We start from the raw sequence: 13,677 nt of genomic DNA on the forward strand, positions 1-13,677 counted from the left end.
GGAGTTGTGATTCTTCTGGTACATGATGGATGGGTCTAGCGAGAGACTGGTTCATTATTTAAACCCAGGAGCATCCCGTAGAGGGGAGTGGCATGGCTTTGTTTTAAACCTTATGAAACCATTTAATGGCTGTTAATGCCTGATCCCAAATGGTGCTCTGATTCTTGGGTTGAGGAGAATCTGATTATCAAACACACCTGGGTCTCCTTTAACACGCCTCCTCTCAAGAGTCCGCTAGTGTCCCTGCAGAGAACAGGAAGTCGGTTACGCACGTACAGGAAACAGCAGGGCTGGGCGGCTTCAAGGCTCCGCGAAAGAGCTGTACTTACTGCACTGGAGTGACTCAGCTTGTCGAAACGAAACTTCAGGTTGGACCTGGGCGACGTCTTACTCTTCACATCTGCTGTAGAAGTAGAGGCGACGACAGCGTAAATACATGTGGAGGAACTGATCAAAACTGATGACACCAAAGTCATCTAAGGCTGGCTCTGATAAAACTATTAACTAATTGTATCAACTTAAAACTTCCTTGTTCTCGAAGAACAGACACACAAAACACTTGTACCGACTCTATCAGCAGTCAGCTTCATTTAGCAGCGTTGATGTCACATGCCTATGTCTGGGCAGTGTGCAGAACCCCCCCAGCCCTCTCCCCAGCAGCTCACTCACCTGTGGGGCTGCGGCACATGATGACGGGGGTGGCGGGGCCCTGGCTGTCGGTGCTCAGGGACGGACTGTACACAAACTGCTCCCCCCGGAATGGAGAGGCTGTGGACGGCTGGCTGCTCTGTGGGACAGCGGAGGGAGCGGATCAGTCACCCAGACACAGAGCCGGGCCTCGGGGGGACCTCAGTATAGCACAGGGGTGGGGAGGACAGGGAGGCTGAGGGCAAACAGGCTGCAGAGAGGACAGCTCTGCTCCATCTGAGTGTTTAAGGAAGTGTTTGGTCTTATCTATCTATATCAGTTGACAGCATCTGTGTGCAGCTCCAGCCTGGTACTGAGAAATGCGTGTGGTGATGAAACATGGGAAGAGTAGGAGAAAGTTTCCTCTGCGGGACTCACAGTGCTGTCCAGCTCCTCCAGCACCTCGCTCTCCCCCGCTGTGCTGCTGAAGCTGCTGGTGCTGGAGGATGAGCGCGAGATGTTGGCCCGGCTGCAGTCCTTCAGCTTGATGCACGGCCTGTAGGGACAAACGCTGAGGATGAGCCTGAGCCAACCTACCCGCCAATCACGCATGGGTATAATCCTGCACCCAATCAGGTCTCCTTTTATTGACGGGCGACACAATGTACTATTTATACATATAAACACGATTGGGTACAAGATTATGATGTCCGCATATCAGGCTGCAGGCTGCGTGGGGCGGATGTGGGCGGCCCTCACCTCTCCTTGTGGGGGCAGATCTCTGGTGAGCTGGGGTTGGATGAGGTCTCTGACCTCATATCCTGCGACACGTGGCCACTGTCCGGCGTCCTCTGGGCTCCGGCCAGATTGTCACTGAGCAATAAAGAAGTGTCCCAGAATGGTTTAATGCCCCTGCTGTGTACACTCAATATTTCTACATGAAAAACGACATGGCTAAATTGGTCTGCAGTCGTTAAGGTATTGCAACAGCTTGTTGAAGGTCTTCTGACCGAAACAGCATGTTTATGACTCTGCTTCGAATAAATGCAGCTATAGATGAGTTACTAAACGCCTTCAACTTAATCTATACTCAGTTAATATACTGCTCAGTACGTGGTCAAATCGGCCAATCTGCACAGAGCAGGTGCTGAGTAGGAATTCAGCTGCACTCCACTGCCGGTCCCTCAAGCACCATTAAGTCATTAAGACGTGATAATTGCATGCAGTTCCATTAGCTGAACGGCACAGTGCTTCAGCAGTGCTGCGTACCTGCGTGGGCGGCTGTCGGTCTGGCTGTCCGCGCTGGCGTGGAGGCGGGGGAACAGGCCGGAGCGCCGCTTCACTGGGCTCTTCAGGGGGCTCTTGGCAGACAGGTTGGGCGGCTGAGACACACAGAGCACACAGCAGCCATACGTCAGCCTGGGGACAGCAGCTGCTGGATAGACAGCCGCTCTAGGGTCCCTGTCTTTGCCTGTTCTGGTTCCTCCATTGCTTAGCCCCTCCCTTTCACTTTCTGTTTCCCTCTCCCTTTTCCTCTCTTTCATTCAGCATCTGCCTCTCCCTCCGCTCCCCTCCCACATCCTCCTTTCCTTCTCCCTCTCTTCCTCTCCCACTCCCTCCCGCCTCCTCCCCGATGTCTCTCCCCCTCCCTCACCGTGAAGGTGCTCTTGGTGCACTCTGTGCTGCTCTGGGAGATGACTCCACTGAGGCTGCCAGGGACCCCCCCGCCATGCTGTTTTTTGTGGGCTCCCACCATCGTCTCCATGGAATGGCTGCGCACTCGCATCGCCCTCTGACACACACGGACACAGACACAGAGAGAGACAAAAGGGGACTTTCAACTTTTCTATTTCCACCAAAGATTACACTGAGAGATCTGGGACTGTGTCTGATCCCAGTGCTGAGGAACAGGGCACAAACGACATGAAGAACAAACGACATGAGAATATAAGGAAGACAACTGGAAAAATCAGTAATTGCCATCATTAGAACTGCTTGCATGGAGTATGTCAGAGAGTTTGTGTGGTTGTATTTCCTCCTCTATTACCATACAGTTCCCACAAAAAGACAGCAGAGGGAGCCCCTCTCTGCACTAAATCCCCAGTCAAGAGGAAAGATGTGTGTTAAATGGACAAAAGTGTCTATTTCCTGGGAAACATGTCAGTGATTTTAGATTGAAATAAAGCATATGTATTTAAATACATATATGTAGTTGTTCATTGCCTTTCTGAATCAGATGTGCATCATAAAACTGGTCAAACGTGGCCACACCTGCTTGTAAAAACACATAAGAAGTCACCCGGACAGTAAAAGCTGCCTATAAGAAACAGCAGGTGCTTCAGACCAATGAAAAGAGACCCAATCTGTAAACATGCCCATGTGGGCCCAAGAGAAGAAAGCAGAGCTGCGCAAATGTGAGTACACATACACTATATTGGTATAGGATCCTTTCTATGGGTGTATTTCACTGTCACAGCTGGTGCGACTGCACCAGAATATAAGGCAGCTGAAAAGCTATACTGGACAACACAAAAAAAGCGCAGTCAATGGGGGGGTTCCACAGAGCTGATGTCATTATGCTGTCAGTATGTTGAGCTTTTCTGTAAGACTATATGACAATGAGATATATGAAAAAGTAACAGTTAAAATATATATATTATATAAACTTTTAAACAGTAGCTCCAAAGACTAAAGCAAATTCACAGTAAAATAAGTTTTATGCATTGTAACAGGTCATTTGAGGCTGGGTATACATTCCTTGGAGACCTGCAGCTGAAATGATTTATGATGTCAACTTCTAATTAGATTTTTTGCAGACCGTGATCGTTGGTGCTCAGCATTCTCCACTAAACATACTGCACCTCATCATTCTTTGTGTAAAAAAATCTTTGTGCAAAACAGCTGATATACCAAAACCAGTGTCAGTGGATACGTGAATGTGTCTAGAGATGCACAGGAAAGATTAATACAGAAATAAAATACAAATAAAATAAAACTAACAAAAACTGCAAGGAAAAATATATATTTATTACTCATATAAACATGTTTGTGTGTGTGTGTTTGGGGTTAATGCACTACATTAGTGTCAGAACATGGTACAGTCCAGCAGCCAAAACACAGGCCAGCAATGCCATCCACGGGGCCCAGGTACCCAGGTCTGGGAGCGCCGTGCCCACTCTCCTCAACAGAGGTGTCACCGCCGCCTGCAAACGCCAAGGGAACCAAAACAGCCAGGGTCAGCGCCCACCTAGCGTAACAGTGCACCCCTCACACCTGCAATACAGATGGTACGGCTCCCTGAACCATCCCAACTTAAGATGCCCAACTCTGAGAGACAAGAAAACAAACACTCACTACGGTTCAACTTGGGGTGATTTTAAAAAGTTTTTTGGTGCTAAACGGCGGTGCGGATCAGAGCACAACACAACACACACAACCCCGAACCCAACACACCCGACCCAGTCGGACCCCCAACACACTGTGACCAACACCATCTCAGATGGGTCCGCTGTGTTGCTTCTCAGAGGAGGGGCGTACCGGGCTGCGTGAGGAACAGGTGGGGCTTTTAGTAGACAAGTAGCGCGACAGTGAGGTGATCAGGCAGGGACATGGAGGGGCAGTGAGGCTGTGAGATGGAAAAACTACTAGGAGGTGAGAGTATGAGACAGAGAGACACTGAGACAGTGGGTCAGTGGGAAACAGAGGCAATGTGGGGGGCAGCAGGACTATAGGACACTGGGACAGGAAGTGAGCGGGGCACAGGGGGTGGTGGTGCCATACCTTGAAGGACTCCAGCAGGCCCCCGTGGCTCCCGTTCTCCATTTTGTCATCGTCGGAGCCCAGCCCCAGCATGGCCTGCGTCTGCCTGTGCAGCTCGTCGTGCAGGTTGTCCAGCAGGGCAGCGCGTGTCCGGCCCTGAGAGAGAGAGAGAGAGAGAGAGACGTTCTCATTTTAAGTCCATCATTTCTATATTTATTGTCACGCGTACAGATACATGGCTCTACTGCTCACCTCCAGTCTGGCAAACTTGTCTGATTTGTAGCATGCGTTTTCAGCGTTGATGAGCTTTGTGAGCAGGAACTCTCTGAACTCTGGACCCTGGAGAAGAGAGAGAGGAGAGAAAGCGGTTGCCACACTGTTCAGCAGCTTTTAACTGTTCTATATTTTAGAGTTACACAAATATGAAATCTAAACAAATACAACAAAATCGCCGTGAAATTTGGAACTCATTTATTGCGTGACAACAAACTGGGGTCATGACCCTGGGGATGGGAATCGCTGGTGTCAGGGTTTGTCAAGAGCTGCAGGAGCTCAAGCCAATGAAACCTGCCTGGTGTCGCCACAGGTCTTACCTTCTTGAAGACAGCCGGGTTGGGAAGGGGCGGCCCGAAGGAAGGGACGTCCTCCCGCGCGGTGACGGACACCTGTCAAGCACACAGGACACATTCGTCAGGGCTGCTGATATTCCCCCCAGAGACTAAACAGTTTCTCCAATCAAACAGCAGACCCTAATCGTGCCACTGAAAAGTGCAGATTTGGACTGAAATGCGTCTCAAAGAGAGTGACTCAGAAGAGCTGGACTTGGCACAACCCTGGTGTTTCTATCCTGTGGGTTCGGTGCTGTAACTGTTTTTCCCCGCAAGCTGCCAAGTCTCCTCGGTCGGCAGGCGTGTGTCAGCGAGAGGCCAGATCACACTGACAGCGCTCGTCTCACACGGGTTGTGATGCAAGGCTCTGTGACACGTCCCGGGAGGGTACAGGCGTGCTGTGGGAAGGAGTGGGGGGGCAGCGGGGTGTTGAGAGACGGGGGGAAGGAAAGGAGCCGCAGAGACAGGGCTGTGAATAGACAATGAGAACTCTGCTGCAGAGAAATTGACCTTGCTGGGCCCAGGGGGGGGTTAGCGTACATCACCCATCTAACTGGCAAGAGAACAAGGCCAGCCTGACGTGCAGCAGATGCCCCTCTGAATACTTGATCAGCAGGACCAGGGGCACAGGAGAGACCGGCCTCGTACAGGAAGCCTATAAGGATGACACCGTAACCTGACTCTCTAATAGAGATTTCTGAACGCTATCAAAAGCATGCAGGAAAGAAAAAATAACTAATTAAATTATGAACTCTTTTACTAATCTAGGTTCCTGACTCCCTGTGCTCACCAACCCTGCTAACCTGGGCGAAATCCCAAAGTGGCTAAACAGCTTCTTGGGATCCCTTGTGGGCGAAAGGCACTATATAAACTCACAATATCGTAAATAGTATTATGCTTTACCCTGTAGATGCAGGTTTACCTTTCTTTTAGGTTTAAGACATTCATTATGCCACGCCAGTGTACTAATTGTGTGTGGGGTCAGAGGCTTTAGGAGCTGGACCTGGTTACCTTGTAGGTGGTGTGGTCAGTGCAGGCGTTCTCCACCTGGACTACGATGTAGGCGTGCAGGAAGTTTGAGGCGATCATGTCAGGCACAAAGGGCGTGTTCTCTTCTTGGAAGATGGCTGCCACGATGTCATTCCCGATGTGCCTCTTCCTCTGGAGCTGCACAGCGGAGAGAGAGAGAGAGAGAGAGAGAGAGAGAGAAGAGGAGGATATAATAGAGTTCTGGGAAGTCACTGTGGAGTTAATGAAACAAGCGCAGCAACGTTTACACTGGAAAAAAGGACCTTCTGAAATTAGCCAGGTTGCCATGTGGCTGTTATTTACAGCGAATGGCTCTGCCATCACTAACAGTTAGAGACGTCTCTCTTAGCTCTGCAGCCCTGTCACACTGTCTCAGCCCATCTGAGCAGCCCCAGTAACACTCCCCTCCACACTCACCCAGCATCTTAAGCAGCAGAAGCCCACTGTGGGTTAGACATGCACAAATGAATCATTATATTTTTCATTTTCCACTCTATTATATATGATAATATATTTCACCCGTTTTCTTTTCAAGGTTTTCTTTTTATGGCTGTGCACAAATACAAATAATCAAACTCTGACCTTTGAAACGAAAGGTAGCAGGCCAATTAAACCTGTCACCTAACCTGATTGCTTAATTACTTTCACCCACCTGCTGTGATGGGTTCAGACCCCTGCAAATGAAATAATCACCTCCTGCTTTGTACTAATGTAACCAAGCTTATTAGGAAAACAGCACCTCTGTCACAGTTGGACTACATACATTGATGTGAAGGCTTTGTCGTTTTAGGACTGACGCCGTTTAACACAGACCAAAGAGTAAATAGCTAATTAACTGAACGTTATCACTGTAGACAGATGCACTTTCCCGTCACTCCGTGTACCGATAACGCCAATAACAAGTGTCAGAGTCAGCGGAAAACAAAGCTACGAGGTTCTAAAAAGGTGATTGTGGCCTTATGGTAATTGCTTTACAACTTATAAATAAACATCTTTGTGTTTAACAATCTCAACAATTCCATCAGCACCTTCTGTACAGACGCCTGAAAAAAGTTCTTAACCTATGAGTATTGCCACACAATTTCACATAGTGTACATAGTGTAAATCGCTACATAGAGAGATTTTTTTTTCACGTAATACTAAAAAAAGACTAAACCTTTGTCACTCTTGGGTTTCCAGTAGTCTTGCTATGCATAATGAATGAGCCTAAATTAAATGTTCCAGTTTAATGGAGTAAGACACATTAATGAGTGCGTGTACTGCCGGGAGAGGAGTGAATGTGCGTTCCCGTTCTGGATTAATGGTTCATACAGCCCTGTCCCTCTGACGGGCTCTTTCACTCAGTGCTCACGTCACTGCAGTCGCTCTCCCCGCCGCCGGCGTCACTGTGGGGGCCCCGTGCATCGGGCGGCTGGAGGCAGGGACGGCAGGGGGCGAGGCTGCGCGGAGTGCGTACCTGCTGGGGGTCCCCCTCGGTGTAGGGCAGCTTGGTGGACACGTGGAACATGATCTCCTTCTCCCTGAACACAGTGTAGACCGAGTCTGTGCCCGTCTGGCCGTGCGCCACGTCCAGCCCGCCTCGGAAGCTAGACAACGTGGGAACAAGGGCGAGACAACGCATGAGCGCGTGTTTGAGGCAATATCCTTAACACCTGTGTCTGCACATCACTAACGGCTAAACTGATAAGACTTGTTTAGACAGGCTTAAAAAGCACAACAGCATTATAACACCAGTTTGCTCAGTGTGTAGGCAAACAACACCCCTATAAGCACATGTCAGAAGGTCAAGCAAAACCTAGGTAATTAACAAAATAGTTTGTCAAGGTGAAGAGCAAGGTGTTATAGCAGTTGACAAAGTAACTAATTAGGTGAAGAACTGGGAAAATAATTGGGGATTCCAATCTTGTATATATAATTAAAAAGTGCTGCCAGGGCTCAGCATATCGAGCTTCCAGTCTGTGTGCCGTCTGCCCTTTACACAGTGAGATATTTCTAACACTTCGTATGGCCGGGACGGGCTAATCTTCAGCTGTTAATTAACCGTCCTACAGCTGAGTAGGCTACAGAGAGACTGAAGTCAGGGTGTTATCAGCTCGGTGGCAGCAGGGCCGAGTTAAGAACCAAAGACTGCGTGTCACCGCAGCTCAAACAGTAAATCACTTCAGAGAATTAGAAACAGTTCAAATATACTCTGTGATTTGCGCTGCCTAACAAACAATGATGGACTTTTACATTTTTTGGGGCTGTCTGAACAATTATGTTCTGTTTCCCTGGTAACCACCCCCCCCTCATTGTTTTCCATCAAGGCTGTCAGAAAAAGCCCATCCGCTGTTTCCATGGCGATCGCTGTACTCCGCACGCTGTCGAGGGACCGAGCGCTTGGGTTTGTTTTACAACACACTTACGCAGAGTGGCGAGGCGCTATTGGTGGGTTGACCCCCGCCTGATTACCGCAGGGTCAGCACTGCGAGGGACAGCTCAAGCTGAAAATGTTCTATCAGCGTAGGACTGATAAGTACTGAGGGCACAGCTAATGATTACTTTATCTTCACACTGCTATATAACTCCATCCCTCGAATCACCAGAGTACACAGAAGAACTGGTGAAGCATGGGTTATTATTTTATTAAATGTCACAATATGCCAAAATATCCCAGGGTACCATGTGATTGAAAGGAAATGTGCGGTTCTGTCTGTAAGTATTTCCTAATGATGTTTAAGCGAGTCTCTGCTTAAAAGGCAGGTAGGGGTCTATAGTCTGGACACGTCTGGACCGGGTCATGGCCAACTGAGGAAAATTAATAATAAAAATTAAGTATTTCTCGACAGCCGTGGATATCTATATGTGTGACACGCCCGCGTTGCACTTTCAGTTGAACGTAAGTGTGCTTAAGACTTTTAAGACTTTAATGACAATAATAATAACTTTGCTTACCCTTTGAAGTCCAGCAGCTCGATCTTGTCCCCCAGTAGATTGAGGAACTCTGTGAAGGCTGGACTCTCTTCATTATTGCCGAAGAGATCCTCCTCTGAGATCTAGGGCAGGAGAGCAGCACTTTCAATTAGAGCAGAGATAACGCTGCCCAGTAACATGATACAGGTCAAGCTGCATCTCAATCTGTTTGAGAGACTGGGGAGCAGGAGCAGGAGATAAGGATATATATATAATGCTGCTACAAAGGTATCACAGCTGAACAAGTGTATAACAGCTGACAATATGAGTTACAACCTTCTTTTCTGAGGGGTTACACTGGATGACTGATAGCCTATGACTTATATAATAAGACTGGCATAGGAAATATAGGAGGTGACTTCTGGAACTTGGGGGCAAATCTTCCTAGATATCAACTTCCCTTATTTCACGCTCCCACACAACTGGGTGCTCAGCAAACACAAACGTGGAATGGAATTGTATCTATTCCCAAATCTCACTCTAGTCATCCATGGGAAAATAATTATAACAGAAGAAATCTAATGTTTTTCAAGAAATCTGTTTCCCCACTGACCTGTCCAAATTTCTGGTAGATCACTCCAAACTTGAAGGTGTTGTTCACCTCATGCTCATCATAGGTGACTATCAACTGAGAGGCCTGAAGTCCAGAAGAAGAACATTTGAAGTGGGTTTAAGGTGTGGATACATTGACACATTTGGTTTCTCAGAGAAAAAAAATAAGAAACTACAACTTCATACATGTATTTAACCACATTCACACTGTTCCTGGTCTGTTCCAACTGTGTCAACATTTTGTAGTATAAATATTAACTAAAAGCAAGAGCTGGACAAGAGCTATTTTTTTTATTGACAACAAACCAAACGTGATCTTTATGTACAGAAATATGCAACAGGATAAAGGACTATAATTATGTCACAATCTCTACAGCATTGGATTTGCTTCCTGGGTTGTTCTTCAGTATCTGCTACATAACAAGTAGAGCATACCGTGAAAACACCATGAAACCTGACCTGAAATTGAACATAGGGTAATTGTTTCACTTATTTCAGGAAGACTAATGCCTAATTCGATCGGGAATATCCTAATGCACAGTGAGCCCAACCGTGACCGAATGGGATAAAATGCATAAATAGAGAGAGATTGGTGTGCAGCCCTCTCCTGTGTATGTGAGATGTGTTTTCAAGGTGCCAATGTGTTGGAGCAGTGTGGTTCAGCACAGCAGCCAGACAGAGACCTACCCTGGGGTAAAGCACGGGGTAGAACTTCAGCCCAGTGACATCATCACAGAGCAACTGCAAACGGAGGGCACAGATCAGATGGGTCTGGGAGAGGGGGAACTAGGCAGTGTGGACATTGCCAATAAAGCAAAACCACAGCTTTTGGGCACAGCAAATTAGTCTGATATAGATTTTAAACAAAGAAGTTCAATAATAATAACAACAACAACAATTATTATTGTAACAACAACAGTGGAGGGAAGATAGTAAGAGGATTATAAAGGCGAAGATGTTGGAGAAGGAGGAAGATTAAAACTAAGTTGGATATAGAAAAGAAAAAAGAGAAAAGATACACAGGTTAGGCCTTTTTTATTCTCTCTCTTCCCAGTCACTGTTCAAGTACCCAGGCTTGCTCTCCCCCCATACCTTGGCTATCTGTGGGACACTGGGCAGCTTGCTTAGCCCTGCCAGGGAAATTCTGTCATGGAGAGTCTTAGTCCTGGACCTGTGGGGAGACACAGTGTTTAAGGAAATATGAGTCACTGTGCCGGTGAGTGAGTCAGGATGGTTTGGGACGGACGCACATACACACACACACACACACACACCATGCAACAGTCCTGCCGACTGGAAGCTCACCTTCCCTGCTCTCTGTTCAAGGTTAAACCAAACACAGAAAGACAGAAAAAAGCATGCGCTGCAGGGATAAAAAAAAAGTAAACTTAATGCATCACTGCTTCTGTATGCGTGTCCCCTGGGTCCTTATAGTATCGATTCAATGTAAGAGAGGTTCTTTTACAAAAGTGTCTTCATACTAATGAGCCAATAAGTGTCACAAAAAGTTTATTTTTTTAATATAATAAATGACCATGTAACCGGCTCCTAGATAGTAGTATAGGCAACCTGCGGACAATCCAGTTTGCTTTGGATGCTTTGGATGCTTTGGAGTGGCTTTCGTCAGATGTGAGCCATGATAACGGAAATAAATAAATAAATAAATAAATAAATAACTAAATGCCCACAGTCATTTGGGAATGGTCAATTAAATTGAGTAGGGTATTTGTGGATTGTTCTCAGAAAGATTTCATTATGGATCTGCAGTAGTTTCAGTGTCACCAGCCCAGGTGAGCAAATTACCCATGGTGCACTGCAGAGGCCAGTCCAGAAGGTGACTCAATGTGCCGTACCTGAGGATGATCCGCAGATATTCCTGTCCTTCCGCTTCCTCGTACTTCAGTGACAAGATGAGGTTCCCCAGGCTGTTTGTTGTGCAGTAGAAATTCAGGTGCTCCTGTCGAGATTTTTTTAAGGACACAGTAACACTATGGTAAGTACACAGGGTGATTTCAGCACTGTAGCCTGGTTACAGCTTAAATAAGTGTTTACCAAGCAAAGAGTACAGAAAGAGTGTTTTGCACATCCCTCACAAAAGTAGGATTGAGGATTGAGGTAAAAGTGGTTACAATAGTTTCTTGCTTTTGCTGTGGAAACACCGGTGAAAACAACAGAAAAACCCACTGTATCGGAGAGCCAGCTGCATGCTCTTAGCTGTCCCTGACTCTCTAGCTCTCGCCCTCATCATGGCCTAAGTCTTCTGATCCCCCCAGTGCTCCAATGTGTCCAACAACTAGCCAACCAGACTTAGACTCACCTTGCCAAGGAAGTGTTTGCGATAGGCGCGCACCGTGCCATTACACTCCAGCTTATACCCAAAGGTTCCCGGGCTCAGCCCCCCATCCTCCTCCTCGTAGTAGCTGCTGTCAGAGGAGGTGGGCGTCCCCACGTTCTCCGCGTCCTCGATCCAGTACCCCCCAAACTGCGGCAGGATGACCAGAGAGTACGGCCCTCCTTTCTCCACGATCTGAGGGGAAGGGGGTACACAGCAGACAGTTCAGAGAACTAAAGTTGCCCAGAGGCCTGCTGTGTGCCACATCAACAGCCTTGAAATTAGAGATCAAACGTTCGAGATCATACTTTAGAGACAAAACACCAGGCACCAAAAGGAGCAGATAATGATACCATGGGTGTGGAAGTATTGCTCTAATATTGAAAATATAAAAAATAAACTATACAAGTATAACATGCAAGCAGAACACAGGAAAGTTAAACATTATGATAGATAGTGACTATAAATTGTATTTTATTTTGAGCATTTGAAGAAAATATAAAAAATTGAGAAGTGCTTATTTTAATAAGGCAGGGGGTGTACCATAATTGTACTATTCTCTTAGGTGTTTCCTCTTTTTTATTCTCATGGATGATGTGAATTCCACTGGTTTATAAAATGAACTAAAATCGACTTGATATCTGAATAAAAGTACGTCATTGTAATAGGTGCGTTTTCAGACTGGGCATATATTTTTGTGTTTGTTCCTTGACGTTTTTGTATTCTCACTTTCTTTTATAACTGCAATAACTGCAACCACAACACCTCTACAGTACATATTAAACAGAACACATGAATGTTCGAGATGGTGTCATAAAGAGGACTATCAATATGATGTTGAAAATAAATGTTGGAATTAGTTGTACGCATATAATAATCACGGCATGAATATTGGAAAATTCCTCATTTATTAATTTTAGTCATTGATATGTCACCAGCCTGCTTATGACAGTTTCACCCTCAATAGTCAGACGCTAGCTAGATTCAGAAGGAAGTTTTTATTCAGCGTGCCATGGAATGACTCACCTCTTCAATTCGTGGATAAGGGATGTAATCATCCTGAAAGAAAGAAACAAACCCAATTTAAACAGCAGATAAACGTCTCCCGTGTCAGAGGCAGGGCTCGGGAGGGGGGCTGGCCGGCTGCCAGTCCTCGGAAGGTTTAAATGTGACACACAAATGAGTTTGACACAGGTGTTCATTAACTGTGCTCGAGCTTGCCCATGGACACAACAGGGCACAGCCTTTGATCACTAACAAAAAATGATAGCAGCACACAATCATGGAGATCATTAATAGTTGTTTATATACAAAATATTAATGAAAGACTGAGACACTGAAAATGGAGGGGTGGAGAAACAAATCCATGCTTACAATGAAAGCCCTGCCTTTGAAATCCCATGTTTCAGTTATTAGGTTGTGCCAATCTCTACCCCTGCCAGCCTAGGGAACCAAATGTCCCTTAAAAGTAATCTGGTTCCCCATCCCATTGTTCTGTGTATTTCCACTCTCTGAGGGTTGCAATCAGATGAAAATGTATGAAATGCACTGTGGCTTTGCTCGCCCGTCTCCGGCCACTGTATCAGCAGTCTATCACAGCGCTTCCTGGGGTAACGGCAGCTCGGGGGCCCAGTGCCTCCTGTCCCATTATGTTTCTGAGGACGCTTTTTCACTGGCTATTTGAGTGCTTGGGATTCTATACAAAAGAAGATATCTTTTAAATGCGGAGAGCCTTTAAGCTTCTTACATTAGAGAGAATCCCCGGAGACAAGCTGAAAGTTATTGTCAACAGAGCTCTGGCAGCAGGCTTTACTGAC

At 46.6% G+C, this 13,677-nt stretch overlaps 1 protein-coding gene across 14 annotated transcripts in view; it reads right to left on the bottom strand.

Annotated features, from left to right (window-relative positions):
• Nucleotides 1-13,677, bottom strand: part of rap1gap2a (RAP1 GTPase activating protein 2a) — an 89,354-nt gene that overhangs the window by 2,690 nt on the left and 72,987 nt on the right. For 9 of the 14 annotated variants that reach the window (XM_066696313.1, XM_066696317.1, XM_066696310.1 and 6 more), the window contains 19 exons: nucleotides 12,887-12,919; nucleotides 11,846-12,055; nucleotides 11,382-11,485; nucleotides 10,621-10,699; nucleotides 10,216-10,269; nucleotides 9,530-9,613; nucleotides 8,959-9,059; nucleotides 7,481-7,610; nucleotides 6,006-6,161; nucleotides 4,980-5,051; nucleotides 4,639-4,725; nucleotides 4,408-4,542; nucleotides 2,282-2,419; nucleotides 1,897-2,009; nucleotides 1,387-1,500; nucleotides 1,066-1,183; nucleotides 670-787; nucleotides 330-403; nucleotides 198-243 (listed from right to left, as the gene is read on the bottom strand). In XM_066696313.1, the coding sequence (XP_066552410.1) occupies nucleotides 235-243; nucleotides 330-403; nucleotides 670-787; nucleotides 1,066-1,183; nucleotides 1,387-1,500; nucleotides 1,897-2,009; nucleotides 2,282-2,419; nucleotides 4,408-4,542; nucleotides 4,639-4,725; nucleotides 4,980-5,051; nucleotides 6,006-6,161; nucleotides 7,481-7,610; nucleotides 8,959-9,059; nucleotides 9,530-9,613; nucleotides 10,216-10,269; nucleotides 10,621-10,699; nucleotides 11,382-11,485; nucleotides 11,846-12,055; nucleotides 12,887-12,919 (1,929 nt within the window). In that variant the 3' untranslated portion in view covers nucleotides 198-234. The remainder of the gene's footprint in view (nucleotides 1-197; nucleotides 244-329; nucleotides 404-669; nucleotides 788-1,065; nucleotides 1,184-1,386; nucleotides 1,501-1,896; nucleotides 2,010-2,281; nucleotides 2,420-4,407; nucleotides 4,543-4,638; nucleotides 4,726-4,979; nucleotides 5,052-6,005; nucleotides 6,162-7,480; nucleotides 7,611-8,958; nucleotides 9,060-9,529; nucleotides 9,614-10,215; nucleotides 10,270-10,620; nucleotides 10,700-11,381; nucleotides 11,486-11,845; nucleotides 12,056-12,886; nucleotides 12,920-13,677) is intronic. The other 5 variants (XM_066696308.1, XM_066696315.1, XM_066696312.1 and 2 more) reach the window with 3 other exon arrangements.

The sequence above is a fragment of the Amia ocellicauda genome, chromosome 22, assembly GCF_036373705.1.
Source record: "Amia ocellicauda isolate fAmiCal2 chromosome 22, fAmiCal2.hap1, whole genome shotgun sequence".
Lineage (NCBI taxonomy): Eukaryota > Metazoa > Chordata > Actinopteri > Amiiformes > Amiidae > Amia > Amia ocellicauda.